The 26,698-nt window shown below is 35.3% G+C and overlaps 1 protein-coding gene across 1 annotated transcript in view; it reads right to left on the bottom strand.

Moving 5' to 3' along the window:
* Nucleotides 1-888: 888 nt before the first annotated feature.
* The window catches only part of TMEM38B (transmembrane protein 38B), a 62,961-nt gene continuing 37,151 nt past the window's right edge, over nucleotides 889-26,698 (bottom strand). The window contains exons 5-6 of the mRNA XM_061163486.1: nucleotides 25,596-25,713; nucleotides 889-5,978 (exon numbers count right to left, since the gene is read on the bottom strand). Coding sequence (XP_061019469.1) covers nucleotides 5,763-5,978; nucleotides 25,596-25,713 — 334 coding nt within the window. The 3' untranslated portion in view covers nucleotides 889-5,762. The remainder of the gene's footprint in view (nucleotides 5,979-25,595; nucleotides 25,714-26,698) is intronic.

Consider the following 26,698-nt stretch of genomic DNA (forward strand, 5'->3'; position numbering starts at 1 on the left):
AACATGAAAGATCAGACATAAGGTGAATGCAGTAATTGGCATAGTAGTGCAGTAACAGCAATGAAAGAATTACCTAAGTGCATGAATCAGAAGGCCATACAGAGCAACTGAGCTCCTCCAAAATAATACCACTGTATCACCGTAACATCATAACAGTAAAATAAAACACAGTAATAGTGTAATGAAGAGAAGAGACTTCTGAACAAATCTTACTGACCTGTGGTATTTAAATATTATACATAGGAAATGACTGTGGTACAGTATTCTGCACTCCAAACTGCAGAACTCTGGTTATATCCATAAATCAACTAGATGCTTCACTGTGAAATAATGTTTTAAACACATTTTCATATACCTTATTTTCTAAACAGTCCTTTAACGTAAGCCGACATGGCAAAGACATGTGTCTTCTAAAATAAACTGTTCTCTTCCTCAGTAATATAACCCCCAAAATACCAGCTGCTCAAAATGAAGACTATAACAAGCTAATGTTTCATTAATTTTTGTTATTCATATTTTTATAAAATGCATGCATTTTTCCTTAGGTTTAGACCTCCTGCAATTCTTCCCAGCTGTATACTTCAACATTTTTAAGCTGAATCATTTCCCAAGTATATTATTAGTCCTTCGAATTTTTCCTGTCACTTACACAGGTTTTCATAATACCAAATGTACTCTGCAAATTTAATCAAGATGTTATGTACTTCTCTTCACATCTCATTAAGATGTCACTGTAGCAGTGTTGCTTATCAGCCACTGTAGCCTATTCCTTTCACTTCATATTATCCTCAAGAAAGGTTTCAGTCTACAGTTTATTTTACTGAGATAGACTGAATTTTTACATCAAACTTCATATGATTACACAAAATATTTCTAAAAATACAAATATTCATTATCAACTTTATTCTCTTTACTAATACATTCTATAGGGGTGAAAATACATCTTAAGTTACTTTATACAGCAGGAGAGTCCCCTCTTCTCCCCACACCAAACCACAATCCCACCATATGAACTGCTTATTTTTATCCCAATTAAATCTTAATTCTCTTTATTAAATGTAGTAAAAAAAAAAATGACAGTTTTCAACTTCAATTCAGAGTGCCATGTAACTTTGTATTGTCATGGATTAATAGACAGCCATGTAAACAAAGCTGTGCTGATTTTCAAACTAGACGCATCTGGATTGTACATTTCAATATGGATCACTAACTTCCCAACTAATCCCATACCCAGACTGAGTTTAGAGGATTTTTATTGTCAGATTCTTATTCACCATCTCTTGTAAATACCAAAGTTGTGATAAACCAAGGACAAGCCTACAAACAAACTAAATAGACATACCCTGGTAGCTCAGTTGGTAAAGAATCTGCCTGCAATGCGGGAGACCTGGGTTCAATCCCTGAGCTGGGAAGATCCCCTCGAGGTAGGCATGGCAACCCACTTCAGTATTCTTGCCTAGAGAATCCTCACGGACAAAGGAGCCTGACAGGCTGCAGTCCATGGGGTCGCAAAGAGTTGGACATGACTGAGCGACTAAGCACAACACAAATAGTCTTGAATTCCTATAATGTATTTAAAGAATACATTATAGGAATTTACACGCTATAAATTCCTACAGAAAAAGTGACTGCATATATAGCACGTACAGTGATTTTTGAGAAGAACCAAAAATTAGGCCCAAATAATAGAATCATTACATAATAGCATAAAGCATTCCTCTTTTAAGTGCTTTTCAGAATAAAAGCAAGGCACTCCTTTATCTGGGGATCCTCAGATGGGCAAATGTATTTGACTTGTGTGTTCAGTTGCATCCAACTCTTTGAAGTCCCTTGGACTGTAGCCTGTGAGGCTCCTCTGCCAGGGAATTTTCTAGACAAGAATACTGGAGTGAGGTGCCATTTCCTACTCCAGGGGATCTTCCCGACCCAGGGATGGAACCTGCATTTCTTGCATCTCCTGTATTGGCTGGCAGAATCTTTACCACTAGTGCCACCTGGGAAGCCCATACTTGTAACTTAGAGGTAGGCAAAAGTTTCTAAGACATAGAAAACAATAACTGTAGAACAGAATTCTGGGAAATTAGTTTTTTGAAATTTAAAATGTGTGCCCATTAAATGACATCATTATAAAAATGACATCATTATATAGGTAGTCCATAGCCCCCACAAAAATATGTACCAAACACCTACTTAACAAAGAATGGATATCCAAGATACATGAAGAACTTAATAATAAAAAGATAAATCCAATAAAATATGGGAAAAACATCCAAAGAAACACTTTACAGAGCAAGATATACAAACGGCCAATAAGTACACACAAAAAAGTGTTCTACATCTCATTAATCATTAAGGAAATGAAAATTAAAACCATACAACCTATAAACCACTCATTAGAAATGAACAAAATTAAAATGCTGGACAACACTAATCCTGTGTAAGACTGTGGAACTCTCATACGTTGTTGTGAAGTGTAAAATGGTACAACTACTTTGGAAAAGACGTCTAGCAGTTGCCTTTTTTTTTAACAAAACATAATTCTACTCCAAGGTATTTGTTCAACAAAAATAAAAACACATGGTCCCCAAAAGATTTGTACAAAAAAACGTTCACAGTAGCTTATTCAGAACATCCCAAACTAGAAACAGCCTTGATGGGCATCAATAGGATAAACAAACTGTGACACAGTCATATAGTACAATGCTATAAATAATTAAAGAGGAATGAACTACTGATAAATGCAACAAGATTAATGAGTTTCAAAAACATTATGCTGTTTGAAAGATGTCTTAAGCCAAAGAGAATATACTGCATGATTTTATTTCTATTCAGTTGTGGGGACGGGGCTTAACTAGAAATAAACTTCCTGAGGAATTGGTAATGATAGGAGTTTAGACTGTACCAATTGTATGCATTTGCCAACTCTTTAAATATGTGCTTTCACTGTATGTGAATTTTAACTTAAAAAAGAACAAACTGTAAAAACAAGAAAAATTCTATCAAAGAAATATGTCTGTTAAAAACAAGTGTGCAATTGTACTAAATAAGAAAAATAAATTCAATAATTTTGGGGAAAAATACATAATCTAACTCAACTAAGTGAAGAATGACCTTGCACTTAACACAGATGTCTGCCTGACTTATTCCCCCACTTCCTCTCCAGTGAAATACAATTTTAACAGAAAGGCCTTTCTAACTCCTACTTAACCAGTACCCCCAGCTCTCTCACTTTCTGTCCTTGGGTCCTGCTTAATATATATTCATAACCTTTAGTATTACCACAGGAACATATCTGTTTGCTTATTCCATGTCTCACCACCAGTAAAACGTAAACAAGAAAGCAGTAGGGGGAGAGATGATATTCTTGAACATATTATTCCACCTCTAATGTATCACTCATTTGTGATCAACTTGTGATCTGTGGTAGATTTTAACAGAATAATGTACGCCTTAAAGGAATAGACCAAAAAAAAAAAAAACACCAAAGAGGGAAAGTCTCTCCTCTTCTCTCCATATTTTGCTTTCTGCCTACAGGAAAGCTGGAATTTCCCTGAAGTCCATTCACTCCACCTTATCTGTGGAGTCCCTCTCCAGCCATTACACCCTCATCAAGGAAGAGTGACTAATCTGATAAATCAGAGTTTGATATTAATTTGGCCTTATTTTACTAGAGGGTGAGATCACTGAGTTAAGCCAGCCCGTGTTCTTGCCAGTTTCTCGTCTCCTCTTATTTAAGAAAACCTACCAGACCTTAATTTTCTCAGTGCTACCTGTCTGTCTGTGTGAAGCAGGCCCACAGGCTTCATTCATATTACATGTTGGGTAAGGAATGTAACAATCTGCTTTGCAAATCCAGTCAAGTCTCTGCAGGCAGCATGAATAGTGGGAGGTTTCAGGCCTAAGCCATGTCCTCCAGTAGAGCTCTTAAAAATCTTGAATTAAAGGTTATGGATACTTGAAAAGATTAATAAAGTCTGTATATCTCATGCAGACAGTAATATTTGGATATATATCAAATCAACCAAAAGGCCACAGGAGCTATAAACTCCTATATCAAGAAAAATAGAAAAAAACATAAAAATAATAATTTATTGCAATAAGTTTATCTTTAATACAAGTGTAAGATTCCTGCCATTTCAATTACAGTGAAACCCAAACTTCAAAACTAAGCCAGTAATTAGCAACATTTTAATTCTGAAAAGTTAACTATAAAAGTATCAAATATAATACAGAACCCTTAAATATTTAATGACTTTTCAGAATATTAAAAAATTAACTTACTATTAAAAAATTAACTTCTTATCATTCCAAAGTTATCAAAGGTCCTCCCCCTCAAAACAAACTTTCTTAGCAAGTATAGTACCTGCTAGTGTTTATATATATATTTTTAAAAATTTTAAAAACCAAGACTTCCAAATTGAGTATGATTTGAATATTTCTATGTCATCCTAAAATGCTTGATACATACTAACTCTATGCAGGCTCATGGTCTTAGCAGAAGAACTCATGTCAGTCACAAAGTTTTTAAAATTATAACTGGACTTTTAAACTATAAAATAAAGTTTAACATTATTTAATAACTTTTCTACTTATTATTATTGTAATTATTTTTGCCAATAGGTACAAAATGTAACGTCATCATTCTTTACTCAAGTAGACTACTACCATACAAGATTTTAGTTTGTTTCTTCTTAGTTAGCTGGATGCTGTCAGATGCCTGAGGTCAATTCTCATTAGAGCTGAGTATTTACACATAAGGGTAACTAGTTTTAATGTAAAATAAAATTAGTAATATATGTACATGTACATTAAAACATAACAAACATATGTAAAACTAGTAAGAGACATTCAATTAGAAAACTGAGAAGTACTCATAAGAAAGTAAACATTAAGGTAAATTTTTTAAATTTAAATAATCCTTAAGAATATACAAAATGCTGTGAAGAATTTCTCCCACAGTTAAAACTAATGTGTTTTAAGGAGAGAGAAAAAAAATAAGCTCCTCAAAACTTACAAAGCAAAACATGGACTTAGTAACTTATTAAAAATTATGCCCCTGATTTTCTTTTGAGAAAAAAGAAATAGTACAAACAAGGGCATGAAACACACTTAAGATTATGACTAATAATATTCTATTCTCACTGAAAAATGCTAGTAGAAAACAATTAAATTTCAGATATTTCCATTTAATGTGGGCAAAAAATACAATGTTCATTTCTGAGATATAAGCTAGTAATTTATTTTCATTCATAATATAAAGTGATTTAGGTAAAGTTTACTCTTCCCAGTACTCAAAATTAAACAAGAACTGTTTTTCATATCTACGAATTATAATGGTAATGTGAAAGTAAAAGTTTAATTTTGCTAAACTAAAACTCAAATAGATTCAAATAAAAATTTATGAAAATATCTAGATTAAACAATAAGACTTTAATTTTTGTTATTTTGCAATGACAGTAGGTTTACTTTTTCTAACATTTTTTAAAAATTCAGTCTTCTTTTATCCATATAAAACTTTTAAAAATCACAATAGAATCTTTTATATGTAACTTAGAAAAACAATTTCACATGATATACTCATAACACTCAGAAAATTACAATCCAGAAAGGGACAGTCTCCCTGAAACAGAAAGAAGTTCTTTCTTTTTGTCACCTCCAATCCTTATATATAATCTTTATTTACATCATTTACAAGAAATATTTATCACAATCTGACAGGTAGATAAGAAAATTTTTTGCTTTCTAAAGCTCATCAAGTGAATTTACTCAGTCTTCTTACTATGTTTCTTTTTAACTTTCTCTGAAGCATTAGCTACAGGTTTTGAGGTAGATGAACCAGTACCATTGAAAGATGCTTTTGTTTCACTTTTCTTTTCACAGGGTAAAAACTGCTGCTGCCAGCCAAACAGCATCCGACTCAATGTATCTTCAAAACAAGCAAAAGGCATAAGAGCAGTCTCTGTAATCATCATGGTTATCTGAAAAAAAAAAGTTCAATTTTGAATTTAAATACAAATGTCTTCTGTTTCCCTAAATTGAAAGGAGAAAGTGAGAAGAGGAAAAGATTCAAAACACATTTTTTTACTGAGGTATAACTGACATATAACAGTATACTAGTTTCAGGAGTACAACACAATGGTTCAATATTTATATATAAAGTGAAATAACCACCAGAGTAAGTCTAGATAACATTCTTCATCATGCACAGTTACATATACACACAATTTTTTTATGTGATGAGAACTTTTAAGAGCTACTCTCTTAATGACTTTCAAATATTACAACAGTTACCATGCTACACATTACACACTTGATGACTTATTTGTTTATAACTGAAAGTTTGGAACTTTTGACTCCCTTTAACCTATTTCACCAAGCCTCACCACCCCTAACCCCCACCTTTTGGCAACAACTAATCTGTTCTCTGTATCTATGAGCTTGGATTTTTTTAAATTTTAGATTCCACATATAAATGAAATCATAGTGTATTTGTCTTTGTCTCATTTTTTCACCTGGCATAATGCCCACTTATGATGTTAGCTGTGGGCTTGCCATATATAACCTCTATCATGTTGAAGTACATACCATCTATACCCAGTTTTTTATTGTAAGTGGACGTGGAATTCTGTCAAATGCTTTTACTGCCTCTATTGAGAATTATATGATTTTTATCCTTCATTTTGTTAATGTGATTTATCAATTCATTTGCAGATGATGAACCATTCTTGCATCCCTGGAATTAATCCCACTTGATCACAGTGTATAATTTCTTTAATGTATTGTTGAACCTGGTCTGCTAATATTTTGTTGGTTTCTGCATCTATGCTCATCAGGGATATTGCCCTGTAATTTTCTTTTCTTGCAGCATCCTTGTCTGATTTTGGTGTCAGGGTAATGCTGGCCTTGTAAAATGAGTTTGGACGCATTCCATCATTTTTTTATTTTTGGAAGAGTTTGAGAAGGAATAGTATTAATTCTTTTAATGTCTGGTAGAATTCACCAGCAAAACTGTCTGGTCCTGGACTTTTGTTGGGAGGTTTCTGATTTCTGATACAATCTCCTTACTGGTAACTGGTCTGTTCAGATTTTCTATTTCTTTGTGATTCAGTCTTGGTAGGTTATATGTTTCTAGAAATATATCCATTTCTTCTAGCTTGGCCACTTTGTTGGCATGTAAGTGCACACAGTAACACAGTAGTTTTTTACAATCCCTTGTATTTTTGTGGTATCAGTTGTAATGCCCTCTTTCATTTCTAACTGAATCCATGAGTTCTTTTTCTTTCTTGGTGATTCTAACTAAAGGTTTGTTCATCTTGTTTACCTTTTCAAAGAACCATCTCTTACCCTGATCTCTTCTATTGTCCTCTTAGCTTGTAGTTCATTTATTTCCACTCTGTTACTTCCTTGCTTCTATTACCTTTGGGCTTCATTTATTCTTCTTTTTCTACTTCCTTTAGGTATAAAGTTAGCTTGTTTGAGATTTTTCTCATTTCTTGAGGTAGGCATTTATCACTATGAACTTTCCTCTTAAAACTGCTTTTGCTACATTCCGTAAGATTCGAATGTTGTATTTCTAGTTTTGTTTCAAAGTACTTTTTTTTTTTAATTTCTTCACTGATCTCTTCCTTGACTCTCCGCTTGTTCTACAGTATTCTGTTTAATTCCCACATGTCTGTGATTTTTCCAGTTTTCTTCTTGTAAATGAATTTCTAGTTTCATATTATTCTGGTAGAAAAAGATTCTTGATATGATTTTCATCTTTTTAAATTTATTAAGACTTGTTTTATGATCTAACATATGATGAACCCTGGATAATAGGCCATGTGTGCATCATAATAAAATGTATTGTGTTGCTTTTGGATGGAATGTCCTATCTAATCTGTAGTTAAGTCCATCTGAGGCAATGTTAAGTCCTTTGAGGCAATGTTTCCTTCTTGATTTTCCATCTAGTAATCTATCCATTACTGTAAGTGAAGAGCCTTTAATAAAAGTCCCCTACTATCACTGTTTTGCTGTATATTTCTCTTTACAAAGTGTTAGTTGCTCAGTTGTGTCTGACTGTTTGCAACCCCATGGACTGAAGTTCACCAGGCTCCTCTGTCCATGGAATTTTCCAGGCAAGAATACTGGAGTGGGTAGCTATTTTCTTTTTCCAGCGAATTTTCCTGACTCAGGGATCAAGCCCGGGTCTCCCATATTGCAGGCAGATTCTTTACTGCCTGAGCCACCAGGGAAGACCCCTGTTTCTCTTTAGGTCTGTTATTATTTGCTTTATATATTTATGTAGATACACAAATATCTGTAACCAAAGGACATGAATTTAAGTAAACTCTGGGAGATAGTGAAGGACAAGGAAGTCTGGCATGCTGCAGTTCATGGGGTCTCAAAGAATTGGACAAATTTAGCAACTGAACAACAACAAAACATTTGCAAATGTTATATATCCTGTTAGACTGACCCCTTTATCATTACTTACTACCCTTCTTTCTAATTAGTCTTTTTTTTTTTAAGTCTATTTAATCTGATATAAGCAGAGCTACGCCAACTTTCTTTGGGCTTTCATTTGCAGAAAATACATTTTTCCATCCCTTCACTTTCCGTCTGTTTCTCTCCTTACACCTGAAGTGAATATCTTGCAGGCAACACAGAAATGGGACTGACTTTTTTTATCCATTCAGTCACTCTATGTGTTCTAAGTAGAGAACTTAAGTCAGTTTGCATTTAAATAATTAGTAAGTATGTGAACGCTTGTGTGCTAAGGCTTCAGCTGTGTCCTACTCTCTGCGACCCTACTTACTGTCATTTAGTTAACTGTCTCCTGGCTGTTTTGTAGTTCCTCTCTGGAACTTTCATTCCTTGCTCTCTTCTCTTATGGCTTGACGACTTTCTTTAGAATGCTTACTTTCTCATCATCTTTTTTGTATTTATCATGAGACTTTCATATAGCAACTTACATAAATAACAGTCTAGTTTAAGTTGACAACAACTTAAATGCATTTTAAAGCTTTATATTTTTACTCTTCCCCTCAACATTTTTTGTTTTTGATATTATATTTCACATCTTTTTATCTTGCATGTATTCCCTCATTGCTGTAGTTATGGTTTTACTACTTTTATTTTTTAAGATTCATACTAGCTTTTTAAGTGATTAGGCTACTGCCTTTCCTATGTATTTATTCTTCTTTACCAGTGAGATTCATATTTTCATGTTTTGTTGTTACTAATTAGCATCCTTTTCTTTAAGCTTAAAGAAGTCCCTTTAATACTTCTTGTAAGGCCAATGTAGTGGTGATGAACTCCTTTAGCTTTTGCTTGTCTGGAAAAATTCTTTAACTCTCCTCTAATTTTTAGTGTAACTCTGCTAGGTAGAATAATCTAGACTGGAATTTTTTTCCCCTCAATAATTTGAATATATCATGCTACTCCCTTCTGGCCTGCAAAGTTTCTGTTGGAAAAATCTGCTCATAGTCTTATGGGGGTTTCTTTATATATAACACATTGTTTTTCTCTTGCTGCTTTTAAGAATCTCTCTTTTGCCTTAAACTTTTGCCATTTTAATTATAACGTTCACTTCCCTGGTGGTCCACTGGTTAAGAATCTGCCTGCAAATGCAGGGGCCACAGGTTTCACTCCTTGGTCCAGGAAGATCCCACATGGAAGCTGCCACATGCCATGAACAGCTAAGCCCATATGTCACAGAATACTGAAGCCAGCACGCTCTAGGGCCCGTGCTCCACAACAAGAGAAGCCACCTCAATGAGAAGCCCACACGCTGCAATCAAGGGTAGTCCCCACTTGCCACAAGTGAGAAAGCCTGAGCACAGCAACGAAGACCCAGTGCAACCATAAATCAATTAATATTTTTAAAAAGAATCATCAATTATAATATGTCTTGGTGTGGGTCTCTTTGGGGTCCTCTTATGTGGAACACTCTAGGCTTCCTGGATCTGCATGTCTGTTTTCTTCCCCAAATTAGGTAAGTTTCCAGGCATTATTTCTTCAAATAATTCTTCTGCCCCTTCCTCTCTCCTATCTCCTTCTGGGAGCCCTGTTAACGTGAATGTTAGTCCTTCTGAGATTGTTCCATAAATTCCCGAAGTTATCTTCACTTTCTTTTGTTCTTCTTCCTTTTAGCAGCTCTCAGTGGGTGAGGTCTACTGCCCGGTCTTTAAGTTCACTGATCCTTTTTGCTTCCATCTGGTCTGCTGTTGTAGCCCTGTAGTAAATGTCTTAGTTCAGTTATTACAGTCTTCAGCTCTGTGACTCTAGTACTTTCTTGTATTTCCTATTTTCTATATTGAAGTTCTCTGTTCAGAAGGCATTCTTAATTTAATCTTCAGGAGAAGCAAATTAAGCTAGATTCTAAGAAAAAAAATTCTGTTCTCTATAACTTTAGACTTAACTAACGGAAAAGAGCACAACTCCTTAACAATAATAAAAGATACATTTGTGAGTGCCAAATGAGCAGCATAAGCAAAAAAAAAAGAATACATTTAGTAACAAAAGAAAATAAGAAGACAAAATATCATTTACAGTCTACACCAAATGACCAATAGCTATTACTACTATGCACTTAACATGTGCTAGAGCTGTGTGATACTTTATTCTATTTAAATGTAATCTAAAAACTACTCTATCATTACTCTCATCATAAAGATGTAGAACTCAGGTTCTTACATGTTAAGTAACTTGTGCAAAGTCACAGAGCTAATCAGTGATAAAAGAGTTTAGAACACTCAGATTTTTTTTTTCATTTATTTTTATTAGTTGGAGGCTAATTACTTTACAATATTGTAGTGGTTTTTGCCATACATTGACATGAATCAGCCATGGATTTAAATGTGTTTCCCATCCCAATCCCCCCTCCCGCCTCCGTCTCCATCCCATCCCTCTGGGTCATCCCAGTGCACCAGCCCTGAGCACTTGTCTCATGCATCCAACCTGGGCTGGTGATCTGTTTCACCCTTGATAGTATACTTGTTTCAATGCTGTTCTCTCTGAACATCCCACCCTCGCCTTCTCCCACAGAGTCTAGAAGTCTGTTCTGTACCTCTGTGTCTCTTTTTCTGTTTTGCATATAGGGTTATCATTACCATCTTTTTAAATTCCATATATATGCATTGTATACTGTATTGGTCTTTATCTTTCTAGCTTACTTCACTCTGTATAATGGGCTCCAGTTTCATCCATCTCATTAGAACTGACTCAAATGAATTCTTTTTAATGGCTGGATAATATTCCATGGTGTATATGTACCACAGCTTCCTTATCCATTCGTCTGCTGATGGGCTTCTAGGTTGCTTCCATGTCCTGGCTGTTATATAAACAGTGCTGCGATGAACATTGGGTTGCATGTGTCTCTTTCAGATCTGGTTTCCTCGGTGTGTATGCCCAGGAGTGGGATTGCTGGGTCATATGGCAGTTCTATTTCCAGTTTTTTAAGGAATCTCCACACTGTTCTCCATAGTGGCTGTACTAGTTTGCATTCCCACCAACAGTGTAAGAGGGTTCCCTTTTCTCCACACCCTCTCCAGCATTTATTGCTTGTAGACTTTTGGATAGCAGCCATTCTGACTGGCGTGGAACACTCAGATTTTGACTTCAATCGCTAAATATACTGCAGTCTGCCACTATCAAAAGTCACAGTCTTCCAGTAAAGTATAGAATAGTGCCAGTAGGGAGGAATATACTAAGTCTTTAGCCATCCAAAATTTTCCATATATAAATTGAGATAGTGAGAGGTAGAATGGAGAGAGGTACCAACCTATTATCTGGCAAAATATACAATGTTCAGAGATATTTAGATTTGCTCAAGAAATCATCATGGAACCAAAATGAATCTGGCAGAACTTTATGATTCAGAAAGGTTCCAAAAAGTCTATGAATTTCCAAGAGTCAATTCCTCCAGCAGATCGCAGATAATGAATCAAACTAGGTATTTTTTGGAATTAAATATTCACAAGAGGTACCTATATAATCAGCTTTCTTAAGGACAATGGAATCAAGAGTAAATTCCTAGTATCTGCAATATAGTTTAGGTAGTGGGGACCTGGAGACAAAGCAGGTGTCCATTACAAGAAGAATGTATAAGTAAAATAAACACTGTGTAATTGTTAAAAGTAATAAATAATAAAGTCATATGGAAAAATTCTTATATATTGTTAGATGAAAATGCTACAAAGAACAAAAGTTCTAACGTACTATCATTGATATTTAAAAATGCACACATACATAGCATTGTGAATGTACTAAACACCACTGAATTGTAAAATTTTAAATAGCTGAGTTAGCTATGCCACTTTGGCCTCAATAAAAATAAACAAATAAAAAATGAATACTTTTACTGCATGTACATAAACTACAGGCCAACCATGACTAAATAGCTTATATCAGACTAGCATCCCAACAGAATCAATATAAAAGACACAAATACATAAAGCAACAGTTAAAAGGCACTAGAGTACAACCAATACAGGTATAACCTGGTGGGATTGTGATCCCTAAAAGAAAGGAAGTTGAACAAAATGAGCTTCACATTTATCTTGGCATTTTCTTTTCAGGAGAGAACAACAGCTGAGAGGCCAAAGAGCTGAGCAGCCTGCTCCTTGATGCTGGGAAGACAGGCTGGAGTTCAAAGTCAGGCCAGATGGAGCTGCCCAGCGGCACAACTCAGGCTTAAACTGAGACTCCCAAAAGGATCACATTCTAGAAAGGCAAATCTGAACTACAATAGCACCAACAAAGCCTAAACTAACAGGATTTGTGCATTAAACTTGGCTGCCAAAAGAATGTTGAGTGTAATCCCTGACTTCAAAGATCTTACAGACTAGTCAGACAGGTAAGTAAATCAGTAATTATACAACAGCAATGGAGTAAGTGCAGTAACATACACTTTCCCAGAAATGTTAAGACATGGATTTGGAAGTCATTATGATATAAGTAAAAGGTAAAGGCATAAATATGAATGTGATCACCTAGAGAGAATATAAAATGAGAAGAGTCCAAATACAATGTTAACATCTGAATTTATGTAATTACTGGTTAAGACCCAAGAAGAATTTCTTTAGATAAAATTATTCTTTAGAATAAACAGTTACAATGAGATGTACTACTGTAATTATTCTGGTCATAGCTTGACTTCAAGGACTGTCAACAAAATACAAAAGATTTCAGATCAAACAAGGGTCCACTGTCTGGAAAACAGCAATGTATTTTTATAAAATCCAGAAAAGAAGAGTGTCAGGAGCTAAAGTAATTCTTGACAATGTGAACTATAGTTAAGTATTTTTCAAAGTCAAGTTTTAATAGAATTTCCACTCCCAGTAGACTCATCACTCAGCTGAGGAATCCCGTTGACATCAGAAATTACTGCTGAGATAGACTTACGAGGTTCATGGACAGAATTCTGTGAATTCAGCCTCTTCTGAGGGCTTGATTCAGCAAGGTGACACAAATATAATGGTGACAAATGAAATGAACCCTTATTCTTCTACAAATAAAACATAAAACTCTCCCTATTCAGCAACTTATTAAAAGAAAAAGCATATTACCTAAATTAAATAGCATTTGACTTCACAGTCTCTAATTTAAAAAGGGAAGGAAACCAAAGAATCTAAAAACTTTAAAGATACTGATATTTAAACATATCCTAAAACATAAATTAATTCCACTAAAGAAATTGTTTGAAGCTCTTCCACATTCTTTATATCTCATATTGATCATTTCAAAATATGCCCGGAAAAAATGTGATCTAAAATATAAGTTCCTCAAAGGCACAAACAGAACTCATATACTTTTACATCCTCTATAGGGCATAGCAATGAGAATAGAGTACAACGAATAAACACAACTTCTACATCACATGAATAATTCAAGGACTATTATATCTGTATAAGCAAAATTTGCAAAATTAACCTTTCTCTCCACCCAGAACATACTTCTTCCTGTCTCCATCTGCCCAAATTCAAATATCCTTTGCAGTATAACTGCAAGGTGTCTATTGCATTAAACCTTCTCCAACATCCTCTAATGAAGCTTCTAGAATATAGCACACTCAACCAGGTTTTCTGGTCACTCTATACTTCTTAATTGGTGATGTCATTCACTCAGACATTAATAATTATTAACCTGAATGACTGTCAAATCTTCAGATCCTCATTTTTATAAATCTCTTCAGTAAGCTGGGCAACTAAATTGTTCATCTGGTAGTATAGCCTTAGATAAATAAGTATGAGATAATTAAGCATAGAGAGACCTATGAAAGAACATTTTGGTCATTTATCAGTCAGTCACCAAATATATATTAAAAATCTACTTCAGGCACCAGACACAACACTAGGGATACAGTGATGAATAAAACAAACTTGGTCCCTATTCTCATGAAGTTTAAAAGCACAGTGCTTTGTATTTCTTTTTAGACAATAACATCTTGAAGAAAGAGTCTGTGTCTTGTTCAAAGTTTATGTGTCCATTTGTATCCCCCAAAGAGCTTAATACCATTGTCCCTCATTCATGTATTCCACAATACTATACTATGTGAACAGTAAGTAATTGTTAGTCACACAGCCAAGTCTGATTCTTTGTGACCCCATGGACTGTAGCCCACCAGTCTCCTCTGTCATGGAATTCTCCAGGCAAGAATACTGGAGTGGGTTGCCATTTCCTTCTCCAGGGGCTCTGACTGACCTGAAGACACCTCTCAAAAGCATTCAGCATAACTGACCATCCCTTTAAATACCATCTCCTGGTTTTCAGCAGCTTCTTTCCAGTTTCTCACTATAGATCTTCCTTATCTAAATATCAGAAAAGTTCATGACTCTGTCCTTTCTCCTGTCTCTACCTTTTGTCCCTATGTAATGTAACTGCCTCCCTAAGATAATTTATAAAGCAAATACAACCTTAGTAAAATACCAACAAATTCTATTACGGAATTAGGGAAACTACCAGTAAAAGTTCATATCAATATACCAAAAAAGCTAGGAAAAAACTGAAAATAAACAAACATGCCAGAATATCCAGAAAAGATTGAAAAAGAAAAAGTGCCCAGTTCTCCTTGTAAATAGGATACATAGAGATGATACCACCCTTATGGCAGAAAGCAAAGAACTAAAGAGCCTCTTGATGAAAGTGAGAGAGGAGAGTGAAAAAGTTGACGTAAAGCTCAACATTCAGAAAACTAAGATCATGGCATTTGGTCCCATCACTTCATGGCAAATAGACAGGGAAACAACGGAAACAGTGACAGACTTCATTCTTTTGGGCTCCAAAATCACTGCAGATGGTGACTGCATCCTGGTAAAATCACTGCCATGAAATTAAAAGATGCTTGCTCTTTGCAAGAAAAGTTATAACCAACCTAGACAGCATATTAAAAAGCAGAGCCATTACTTTGCCAACAAAGGTCCGTCTAGTCAAAGCTATGGGTTTTCCAGTAGGAATGTATGGATGTGAGAGTTGGACTACAAAGAAAGCTGAGTGCCGAAGAATTGATGCTTTTGAACTGTGGTGTTGGAAAACACTCTCGAGAGTCCCTTGGACTGCAAGGAGATCCAATCAGTCCATCCTAAAGGAAATCAGTCCTGAATGTTCATTGGAAGGACTGATGCTGAAGCTGAAACTCCAGTACTTTGGCTACCTGCTGTGAAGAACTGACTCATTAGCAAAGACCCTGATGCTAAGAAAGATTGAAGGCAGAAGGAGAAGGGGACGACAGAGGATAAGATCATTGGATGGCATCACCGATTCAATGGACAAGAGTTAGAGCAAGCTCCGAGACTTGGTGATGGACAGGGAGGCCTGGCGTGCTGCAGTCCATGGGGTCACAAAGAGTTGGACACGACTAAGTGACTAGACTGAACTGAACTGAAGTCGGACTTTAATTTTTGCCAATCTAATAAACAAGAAATGGTATTTGAGTGTTATTTTCATTAATATATTCCCAAATAAGTGAGCCTCAAATGTTTTCATATGTTTAGGGGACACCTTCATATCTTTTCTATGTGAATTGGCTACTGATAAATTTCCTTTAATTTTTCTATTAGGTTTTTAATCCTTTATCCCTTAATTGTTTTTTAATGTTTGAGTGTTTATGAACTGCTGACTTTTCAGAGTTCTACAAGAGATATTTTTAAGGTTAAAATCTTGTTATGAAATATTTTTTCATGATAAAACATATGTGAAACAGAGGGAATTTTTTTCTTTTTTTAAACTGAAGTATAGTTGATTTACAATGTCGTGTTACAGGAGATGGCAAGAGTGAATGTCGACATTCTAGGAATCAGCGAACTAAAATGGACAGGAATGGGTGCATTTAACTCAGATGACCATTATATCTACTACTGTGGGCAGGAATCCCTTAGAAGAAATGGACTAGCCATCATGGTCAACAAAAGTGTCCAAAATGCAGTACTTGGATGCAATCCCCAAAGTGACAGAATGATCTCTGTTCGTTTCCAAGGCAAACCATTCAATATCACGGTAATCCAAGTCTATGCCCCAACCAGCTGAAGAAGCTGAAGTTGAATGGTTCTATGAAGACCTACAAGACCTTTTAGAACTAACTGGTCCCATCACTTCATGGCAAAGAGATGGGGAAACAGTAGAAACAGTGACAGACATTATTTTTGGGGGCTCCAAAATCACTGCAGATGGTGACTGCAGCCATGAAATTAAAAGACACTCCTTGGAAGGAAAGTTATGACCAACCTAGACAGCATATTAAAAAGCAGAGACATTACTGTGTCAACAAAGGTCTGTCTAGTCAAGGCTATGGTTTTTCCAGTGGTCATGTACAGATGTGAGAGTTGGACTGTGAAGAAAGCTGAACGCCGAAGAATTGATGCTTCTGAACTGTGGTGTTGGAGAAGACTCTTGAGAGTCCCTTGGACTGCATGGAGATCCAACCAGTCCATCCTAAAGGAGATCAGTCCTCGGTGTTCATTGGAAGGACTGATGTTGAAGCTGAAACTCCCAATACTTTGACCACCTGATGCGAACAGCTAATGCATTTGAAAAGACCCTTATCTGGGAAAGATTGACGGCAGGAGGAGAAGGGGACGACAGAAGATGGGATGGTTGGATGGCATCACCAACTCAATGGACATGGGTTTGGGTAGACTCCAGCAGTTGGTGATGGACAGGGAGGCCTGGTGTGCTGCGATTCATGGGGGTCGCAAAGAGTCAGACACGACTGAGTGACTGGACTGAACTGAACTGAACTGAATAACCTAAAAGGGAAAAGAATCGGAAAAAGAATAATATATGAATATATATATATATATATAAAAATAACCCTGTTGTACATCTGAAAAATGAAAACACTGTAAGTCGATTATACTTCAATAAAATTTTAAAAAACAGAAAACATGAAAGCAAAGGCCAAATTTTTCAAACTGATGAAACTAATAAACCTCTAGTTAGACCAATCTGAAACGAGAGAAAAAGATACAAATGATCAGTACCAGAAATGAAACTGGATACATCACTACAGACACAAAAAGGATAACAAAGAACTATTAACTACTATTAACAATTTCACGTTAACAAAATCAAAAGTTTAAATGGCACTTAAGAAATGAGTGTGGAGAAGGAAATGGCAACCCACTCCAATATTCTTGCCTGGAGAATTCCATGGAGAGAGAAGCCTGGTGGGCTCCAGTCCATGGGGTCACAAAGAGTCGGATACTATTGAGTGACTAACACACTTTCTCTCAGAATGCACTGCTCTTCCCACTTCATACCATTTCAACCTATATCAACCTCTTTATTTAGATGTCCATCATACACACACACACACACACACAAACGCATCTAAACACACACATCTAAAGCAAGCTTTTGTATGTAACTAGGTTAAACTAAACTGAGAGAAAATATGATTTACATGTTATCAAGAAAATAAAATTTAAACTGAATATAAGTATCCATGTTCTCTGGAGAAATAGGGAAAATTTGGACACTGAGTATTCAGTAATGCCAAGGAATTATGCTTTGCTGCAAATGTGATAATAAAATTGTGGTTATTATATATATCAAGAGACCTTATCAACCTAGACTAACCTTTTTATTTAGACATCCATCATATGCATGCACGTGCGCACCTCTGGACACACACACACACACCTTTTTTATGTAACTAGTTTCAATGAAACCGAGAAAAAATATAATTTACATATTATCCAGGCAACCGATTTTAAATTGAATATGGGCTTCCCTGGTGTCTCAGATGGTAAAGAATCTGCCTGCAGTGCAGGAGACCCAGGTTTGACCCCTGGGAGGGGAAGATTCCCATTAAGAAGGGAATGGCTACAAAAAAAAAGAAATGAGTGAAAAGTACAACTTACCAAAATGAACACAAATAAAATAGATAATGTGAACTGTCCTGTATCAAATGCCTAAAATAATGCCAAATCTACATAAACTCTTTCAGAGAGTAAAGAACTGAACATTTCTCAACCTATTTAATAAGTTTAGTCTTATGATGATACACAACCAGACAGATTACAAACAAAATACATTTCACGAACACAGTGGAAAAAAATATACTTGAAAAATATTAACAGACTGAATCTGACAATGCACAAAAAAATACATCATGACAAAGTGGGGTTTATGACAGAAATGAAAGGTTTATACAACATTTAAAAAAAATAAATCAGTATAATCCACTCTATTAACAGAACCAAACAAAAATTCTGGAGCTGAAGAACACACTAAACGAGACAGAAGAATGCATTAGAAAGCACTGGAAATAGAGCAAACCACGTGGAAGAGAGAATTAGTGAGCCTGAAGATAAAAATCTAGAAATGATAGAAGTAGAAGAGGAAAGAGACTCAAGATATTTTAAAAATAGGAAAATTCTATGAGAGAGATCTGACTCTCTTAGGAAGGGCAACATTAGGGTAATTGGTAACCCAGAAAGAAAAGAGAGGAAGAAGGGAACAGCTTATCTGTAACAAAAAAAATCAATAACTGAGAACTTCCAAAAGTTGGGGAAAGAACTAGATATTTAAATCCATGAAAAAATACCCAACTACCTCAATGCAAAAAGAGCTTTTTAAAGACATATTATATTAAAATTGTCAAAAGTCAGTCAAAGAAAGAATTCTTAATAAAGAATAGTAACCTGCAAGGGAACCCTCATTAGGCTATCAGTAGATTTCCCAGCAGAAATTCTATGGGCCAGGAGGAAGTAAAACGACATTCTCAAAATACTGAAACATTAAAAACTGTCAGCCAAGAATACTCTATCCAGTAAAGTTATCATTTGGTTTTGTTTGTTCCCAGACAAAAACTTGGGAAGTTTAACACTAGGGCTGCCTCACAAGAAATTTAGCAAATAAAAAGGTAAAAGCACACAATATTTTCAGTAAGGTAACAAACAGAATCAGAAAATTGCAACTCAACACCAAAATACTTTTTTTAAAATTTAATTATAGCATTAAGGTTAAAGGGCAGAGGGAAGAGAAAAATAACTACAGCTATTTCAATATGGTAACAAATTCACAACATAAAATGGAAATCTGAGATAACAAAAACACAAAAGGAGAAGAAAAAAGAATAGAACTTACATAAGTAAATGAAGATAAAATGCTATCCATGGAAAAAGGATGATTTTATCTATGACATGGTATTATCTATGATTTCATGTTAACCACAAAACATAAATCTAGAGCAAGACATGAAACAGAGAAAAAGAAGAAGCTGAGAAGAACATCATAGAAAACCACCAAACAAAATGGGAGACAGAAACACAAGAATAAACAATGGAGATACAGAGCAATCAAAAAACAAAAGATAAAACAGCAGTACTAAGTCCTCCCCGAGCCACAATCACCCTAAACATAAATGAATTGAATTTACCAATCAAAACACAGAGTAGCTGGATGAATTAAACAAGACCCAACCATATGTGCTCCAGAAGACTTACCTCAACTCCAAAGACAAATGTAGGCTTCAACTGAAGGGATGAAAGATGATCCTTCAGAAACAGCAGCCAAAAGAAAAACAAGTGTAGCCATACTCATATCAGACAAAAGAGACTTCAAGTCAAAAAATTTAACAAGAGACAAAGATGGACAGTATTTAATGATAAAGATGACAATGCATCAAGAAGACATTAACAATTATTAATATTATATATGCACCTAACATAGGAAGACCAAAATATATAAAGCAATTAACAGACCTAAAGGGAGAAATTGATAGCAACACAATAATAGTAGGGGACTCTAATACACCACTTACATCACTGGATAGATCATCCAGACAGATAGTCAATAAGAAAACAGCAGCCTTAAATGAAACATTAAATCAGATAGATTTGATAGATTTGCATAGAGCAGTCCACCCAAACACAGCAGAATACATATTCTTCTCAACTGCACACAGAATTTTCTCAAGGATAAACCATATGTTGGGACACAAGTCTCAGTAAATTTAAGAAGGCTGAAATCAGATCAAGAATCTTTTTCAAGCATAATGGTATAAAACTAGAAATCAACTACCAGAAGAAAATGGAAAGAATCACAAATATGTGGAAACTAAACAACATGTTACTTAACAACTATGGATCAATGAAGAAATCAAAGGAGAAATCAAAAACTACCTGAAGATAAATGAAAATAAATATGTAATACACCAAAATCTATGGGATGATACAAAAGTGGTACTAAGAATGAAGTTTATAGCACTAAAGGCCTACTTCAAGGAACAAGAAAAATCTCAAATATACAATCTAACCTTACACCAAAAGAAACTTGAAAAAGAAGAACATGAAGTAGAAAGAAGGAAATAGTAAGGATCAGAATGGAAACAAAACAGACACTCAAAAGAAAATAGAAAAGATCAAACCAAGAGCTGTTTCTTTGAAAAGATAGGCAAAGCTGACAAAGCTGGAGGGAAAAACGAGTAAAGCAGATCAACTGTATGGTGACAGATGGAAAATATATTTAATTTAAAAAAAAAACTTTTGGCTATACTGCACAGCCGGTGAGCTCTTAGTTCCCCCACCAGGGATTGAACTCAGGCCCCAGGCAGTGGAAGCACCGAGTCCTAACCACTGAACCACCAGGGAATTCCCTAAAGTAAACTTTTGATGGTAAGCATACAGCTGTAGTCTTTACACTAGTAGAATTACAATGTACACATGCAACTTGTGTGTTATAAACCGTTACCTCAATTAAAGATAAATTTTTTAAAAAGTTAAACATAAGCTTTCCATATGACCCAATAATTCTACTATTTATCCAAGAGAAAGGAAAATATATCTCCACACAAAGTAAACATGTTCATAGCAGCTTTATTCATAACAACCTTAGTCAAATAATTAAAAGCTGGAAATAATCCAAAATCCATTAACAGGTAATTCAGTTCAGTTCAGTCGCTCAGTCATGTCTGACTCTTTGTGACCCCATGGATTGCAGCATGCCAGGCCTCCCTGTCCATCACCAACTCCTGGAGTTTACTCAAACTCAGGTCCATTGAGTCGATGATGCCATCCAACCATCTCACCCTGTCATCCCCTTCTCCTCCCACCTACCATCTTTCCAGCATCAGGGTCTTTTCAAATGAGTCAGTTCTTTGCATCAGGTGGCCAGTAGTTTCAGCTTCAGCATCAGTCCTTCCAATGAAGGTTCAGGACTGATTTTCTTTAGGATGGACTGGTTGGATCTCCTTGCAGTCCAAGGGACTCTCAAGAGTCTTCTCCAACAACACAGTTCAAAAGCATCAATTCTTCGGCGCTCAGCTTTCTTTACAGTCCAACTCTCGCATCCATACATGACTACTGGAAAAACCATAGTTTTGACTACACGCACCTTTGTTGGCAAAGTAACTTCTCCGCTTTTTAATATGCTATCTAGGTTGGTCATAACTTTTCTTCCAAGGAGTGTCTTTTAATTTCATGGCTGCAGTCACCATCTGCAGTGATTCTGGAGCCCAAAAAAATAAAGTGTCACTGTTTCCATTGTTTCCCCATCTATTTGCCATGAAGTGATGGGACCAGATGCCATGATCTTAGTTTTCTGAACACTGAGTTTTAAGCCAACTTTTTTTACTCTCCTTAGATAAACAAATTGTGGAATATAATGCTACTTAGCAATAAAAAAGAATATGCAACAACATGGGTAAATCTCAAAAACCTTCTGCTGAGCTAAAGAAGCCAGACACCAAAGATGCATACTGTATGATTTCATCATGGGTGGTGGTTGGGATTTACTTGAGTAGAGCACAAGCAACTTATTCAAGTAATGGAAACATTCCATATCTTGGTCGTGGTGGTGGTTACAAAGGTATACAAGTTTACTGAAACTCTAGAATGAGTGTATTTTATTATGCAACTTATACTACAGTAAAGTTGATTCTTTAAAGGAGCTCATTCCTAAGTTTCTTGTAAATTATTCTTTGCTAAAACATTTTTTAAGAGATCCTGATAAAGCTGGGCTCTGTACTGTATACCTTGCAAGATTCATATAGGTTATAACTAGAAATGGAATTACTAATTTACAAGATACATAAATCTTCAACTTTGTCAGATATTGCCAAACTGCTCTCCCAAGTTGTTTTTGTTTCGACTCTAAATCCCTTTCAAGTAGTTTACACTCTTTGTCTTTACTTCCTCTTATTCACCTAGTCTATTAAAAATATTTTTCTAGTCTCTAACAGTCCATTGAAACTACGTTTACCAAGGTTACCAAATACCTCTTAATTTCAAAATTCAACAGCCTCTTTTCAGTTTTAATCATTCTTGACCACTCCAGTCTCCTTTTGCTTTATTTCACAATTACACTATTTCACATAATGTCTTACACTGAGGAACCAAAAGCTATTTCATGCTTCTGAAACTTTTCTCAAGTTGTCTCTGGTGGGAGAAAGTAAACTTGGCCAAAATAACCAAGTGAAGTGAAAGTCGCTCAGTTGTGTCCAACTCTTTGCAACCCCACAGATATACAGTCCATGGAATTCTCCAGGCCAGAATACTGGAGTAGGTAGCCTTTCCCTTCTCCAGAGGATCTTCCCAACCCAGGGATCAAACTCAGGTCTCCTGCATTGCAGGCAGATTCTTTACCAGCTGAGCCACAACGAAAGCCCAAGAATACTGAAGTGGGTAGCCTATCCCTTCTCCAGCAGATCTTCCTGATTCAGGAATCGAATCTGGGTCTCCTGCATTGCAGGAGGATTCTTTACCAATTGAGCTATTAGGGAATTCCAATAGCCAAATATATCCCAATATACAAATATCCCAATAGCCAAAAAAATAATCAAAAACAAGCCAAATATGTCATTTTTTATCTTAAAATGACATGAATTTTGGATTCTATTCCATAATATATTCCTATTCAACTTTAAAGCATTTAAAATAAATTAACATTAAGCTTAATCAATGATACATAATGTATCATATTTATAATTATGATAATATATAATTATGATAATATAAAAATTATCATATTTATAATATGACTGTACATAATATCAAAATATATCCCCTGGGTTATGTATAATTCTAGTCTGAGAAACAAATGACTTACTCAAAATTGTGAAGCCTAGATTTTAACATATATCTGTCTAATTCCAAAGCCCATGTGCCTCCCGCATACCAAGAGTCTCAGTTGGCACAAGTTTCTTTCCTCTGAGACTTGAGTTTTAACAATCGCAAAGGACTTTTGAAAGTGGGAAAAGTAGAATTAAGTCCTCCTTGAAAGAAACTGGGAACAGAGAACAAAGAATGTTCAGCTTGCTTGAGCTACGGAAGAAAGGAAAGGAGGATAAAAAGACAGGAGGGAGGGAAAGAAGAGAAGGAAAAAAAAAACAAGAGGAGAAGAAAGGATAAATTAAACATACTTCTCTCTGAAAGGAAGAAAATTAATAGATGAGACAGGGAAAATGTAACCATACATCTGAAACATAACGAACAAGTATATATGTAGATAAAAGTAGACTCCCTATGCCTTCAAAATAAAGAATATATTTACGTTTCACACATACAAATAATAATTACAAAATCTCATCAGTAACAGAATAAAAATGAAGTCTCAACAAATATCAAACAATAACATACAGTTATATAATAACCACATATACTGTCCCAAATGCAGTTCTAAGAGAAATCATTTTCTAAAAAGATTTTTTTGGGGAGGACTTCCCCAGTGGTCCAATGCTTAAGACTTCACTTACATGAAATATTAGAACAGATAAATTTATAGACATAAAGCAGATCACTGGTTGCCTACAGTTGAGCAGAATGAGGAAAAACATGAAGGGAATGCTAATGGGTATGAGGTTTATTTTGGGGTGACAAAAATGTTCTAATATCAATTGTGGTAACAGCAGCACATCTCTGTGCTACAAACCACTGAACACTTTACATGGATGAATTGTAGAGTGTGTAAAATATACTTCAGTTAAGCTATTACCAAAAAAAAAATAGCTCAAAATTTAATGACTGGAAGAAGAAGGCACATATGAAGAGATTTTGCCTTAGACATCCGAAGTACAACCACCACAGATCACCTCTACTGCAGAGAATACTGGGAAAAAAAATAAATGATCTCTACAGTGATTTAGTTCTTTCTAAGATATAAATTTATATAACATATTCTGTTTTCCTTCTAAGCATCTCATAGGTTTGCTTTTAGCCAAAAATATCTAGGCTGACACAGAGTTATCTGTAAGATTTCTCTAGGCTTAAATAATACTTTAAAAATCAACTGTATACCAGTGAACAATATATAATAATTTTAAGAATAATAATCAGAATTAGTCTCATCATAAAGCTGCAAGTAAAATTCATAATATGTGTCAGACAGAGTCATAGAATAACACATGTCATCTCCAATCTTGTCAACAATCGGTACAGTGAAGATGAGGAAATCAGGATTCAGAGATATTAAGTAACTTGCCTATTGAGTGATTAGACAACAAAGCTAGGATTTTAATTTAAGACTGCCTGTCTCTAAAACCTATGATATCATACTATTTCCTATCTTTAAGAAGGGATAAAACATCCAGTCAGGCAATAGTAATTAAAGAGATTTACCACAAATATGTACTAATATAAAAATATTAAAAGTTTAAAAGAACTTCAGAGAACATCTACGCCAAGTACCTCATTTTACAAATGACACAACACTTCGCAGTCTCTGATTAGCCTTGGCTATTTCCGCTACTCTCTGGCTTCCAATGTATTACAAAGTCAAACAGTTAGTCAGTCATGTCTGACTCCTTGCGACCCTATGGACTGTAGCCTGCCAGGCTCCACTACCCATGGAATTCTTAAGGCAAGAATACTGGAGTGGGTTGCCATTCCCTTCCCCAGGGGGTCTTTCTGACCCAGTGATCAAACCCCGGTCTCCTGCATTGCAGGCAGATGTATTAAAAGGCTATCTGCAAATCCTTCATGATAGCCTCAGCATAAATCAAATGAGGAATCATAGAAGAGCTATGTTTCAATAAGTCATGGACGTGTTGAATAAACTCCCCAAAACTGATATTTTTAGACTATCATACAAAATAATTATTTCTGTTACTTGCCTTATGCAGAATTCTGGTTACACAGAATCTATAATACTGATTTATTGCTACTTTGAACACCTACCTTCGTGGCCACAAGAAACACAGTAAAGAAGAACATAAGATTATGCCTTGATATTGCCAAATGCTTGGTTTGCTGGAATGTGAAGATAACTGATCCCAGCAGGGTTACCTTGGCAGTGCTGAAAATAAAACACATTTTAACTCAATAAGTAATAAACATGACTTATCTCTATATTTCTCAGAGTATTCTCAAAATATTAATTAGATGAGTTATTAATAGATGTAACACAAAAATGAATTCTATAAACTTTTGGAAATTCTGAGTTATATAAAGTTAAACACCTTTCTTCTCAGCATATAGTATCAGATTTTAGAATGTTCATACATACTGTGACTTTCTGATAAAGACAGAGCTTTTCTGTATGAAATATTTCTGAACTGACCACATAACACCGTTTCAAAAGGATTTGAAAGTCCCACGTTCTAAAGCATGATTTGAGGAAAGCATATTAATCCTGAAAAATCTTACAGTGCTAACCAAGCTCCTTGGGTGGGATGGGGAACAGAAAAGAAAGTCTTGATTTGTAGCAGTTCCTCATTTTCCATGGTGTAAATACCTTGTGGTATTTGCAGGCAATTTGATCCAGGACCCCCCACAAATACCAAAACTCACTGATGCGCAAGTCCCTTATATAAACTGATATAGTTGCATATAATCTAAGCACATCCTCCCACAAACTGTAAATAATCTCTAGAATATTTATAATACCAATATAATGTAAATGCCATGTAAACAGTTGTAAATACAATATAAATACTATGTAAACAGCTCTCAGCATATGAAAAATTCAGTTTGCTTTCAGAAACTTTCTGGAATTTTTTAAAAACATTTTTAGTCCACAGCTGGTTAATACACAAAGGCAGAAACCTTGGCTACAGAGGGCCAACTGCACTCCCACAGTCCACGCCAGGGTGCTGCGCACAATCACTCAGAAAACAGCGCCAGCACATCACTTAGCTAACTCCAGTACAAAACATCAGCATTAGCCAATATCTTAAATTTAAAGTCTATAATAAGATATTAATCTACAAATAAGAAGTACTATTTTCATGTCATATATTTGCCACACACTTAAAGTATATCTCAGTAACATCATTTTCTAG

Source organism: Dama dama, chromosome 16 (genome assembly GCF_033118175.1).
Source record: "Dama dama isolate Ldn47 chromosome 16, ASM3311817v1, whole genome shotgun sequence".
Lineage (NCBI taxonomy): Eukaryota > Metazoa > Chordata > Mammalia > Artiodactyla > Cervidae > Dama > Dama dama.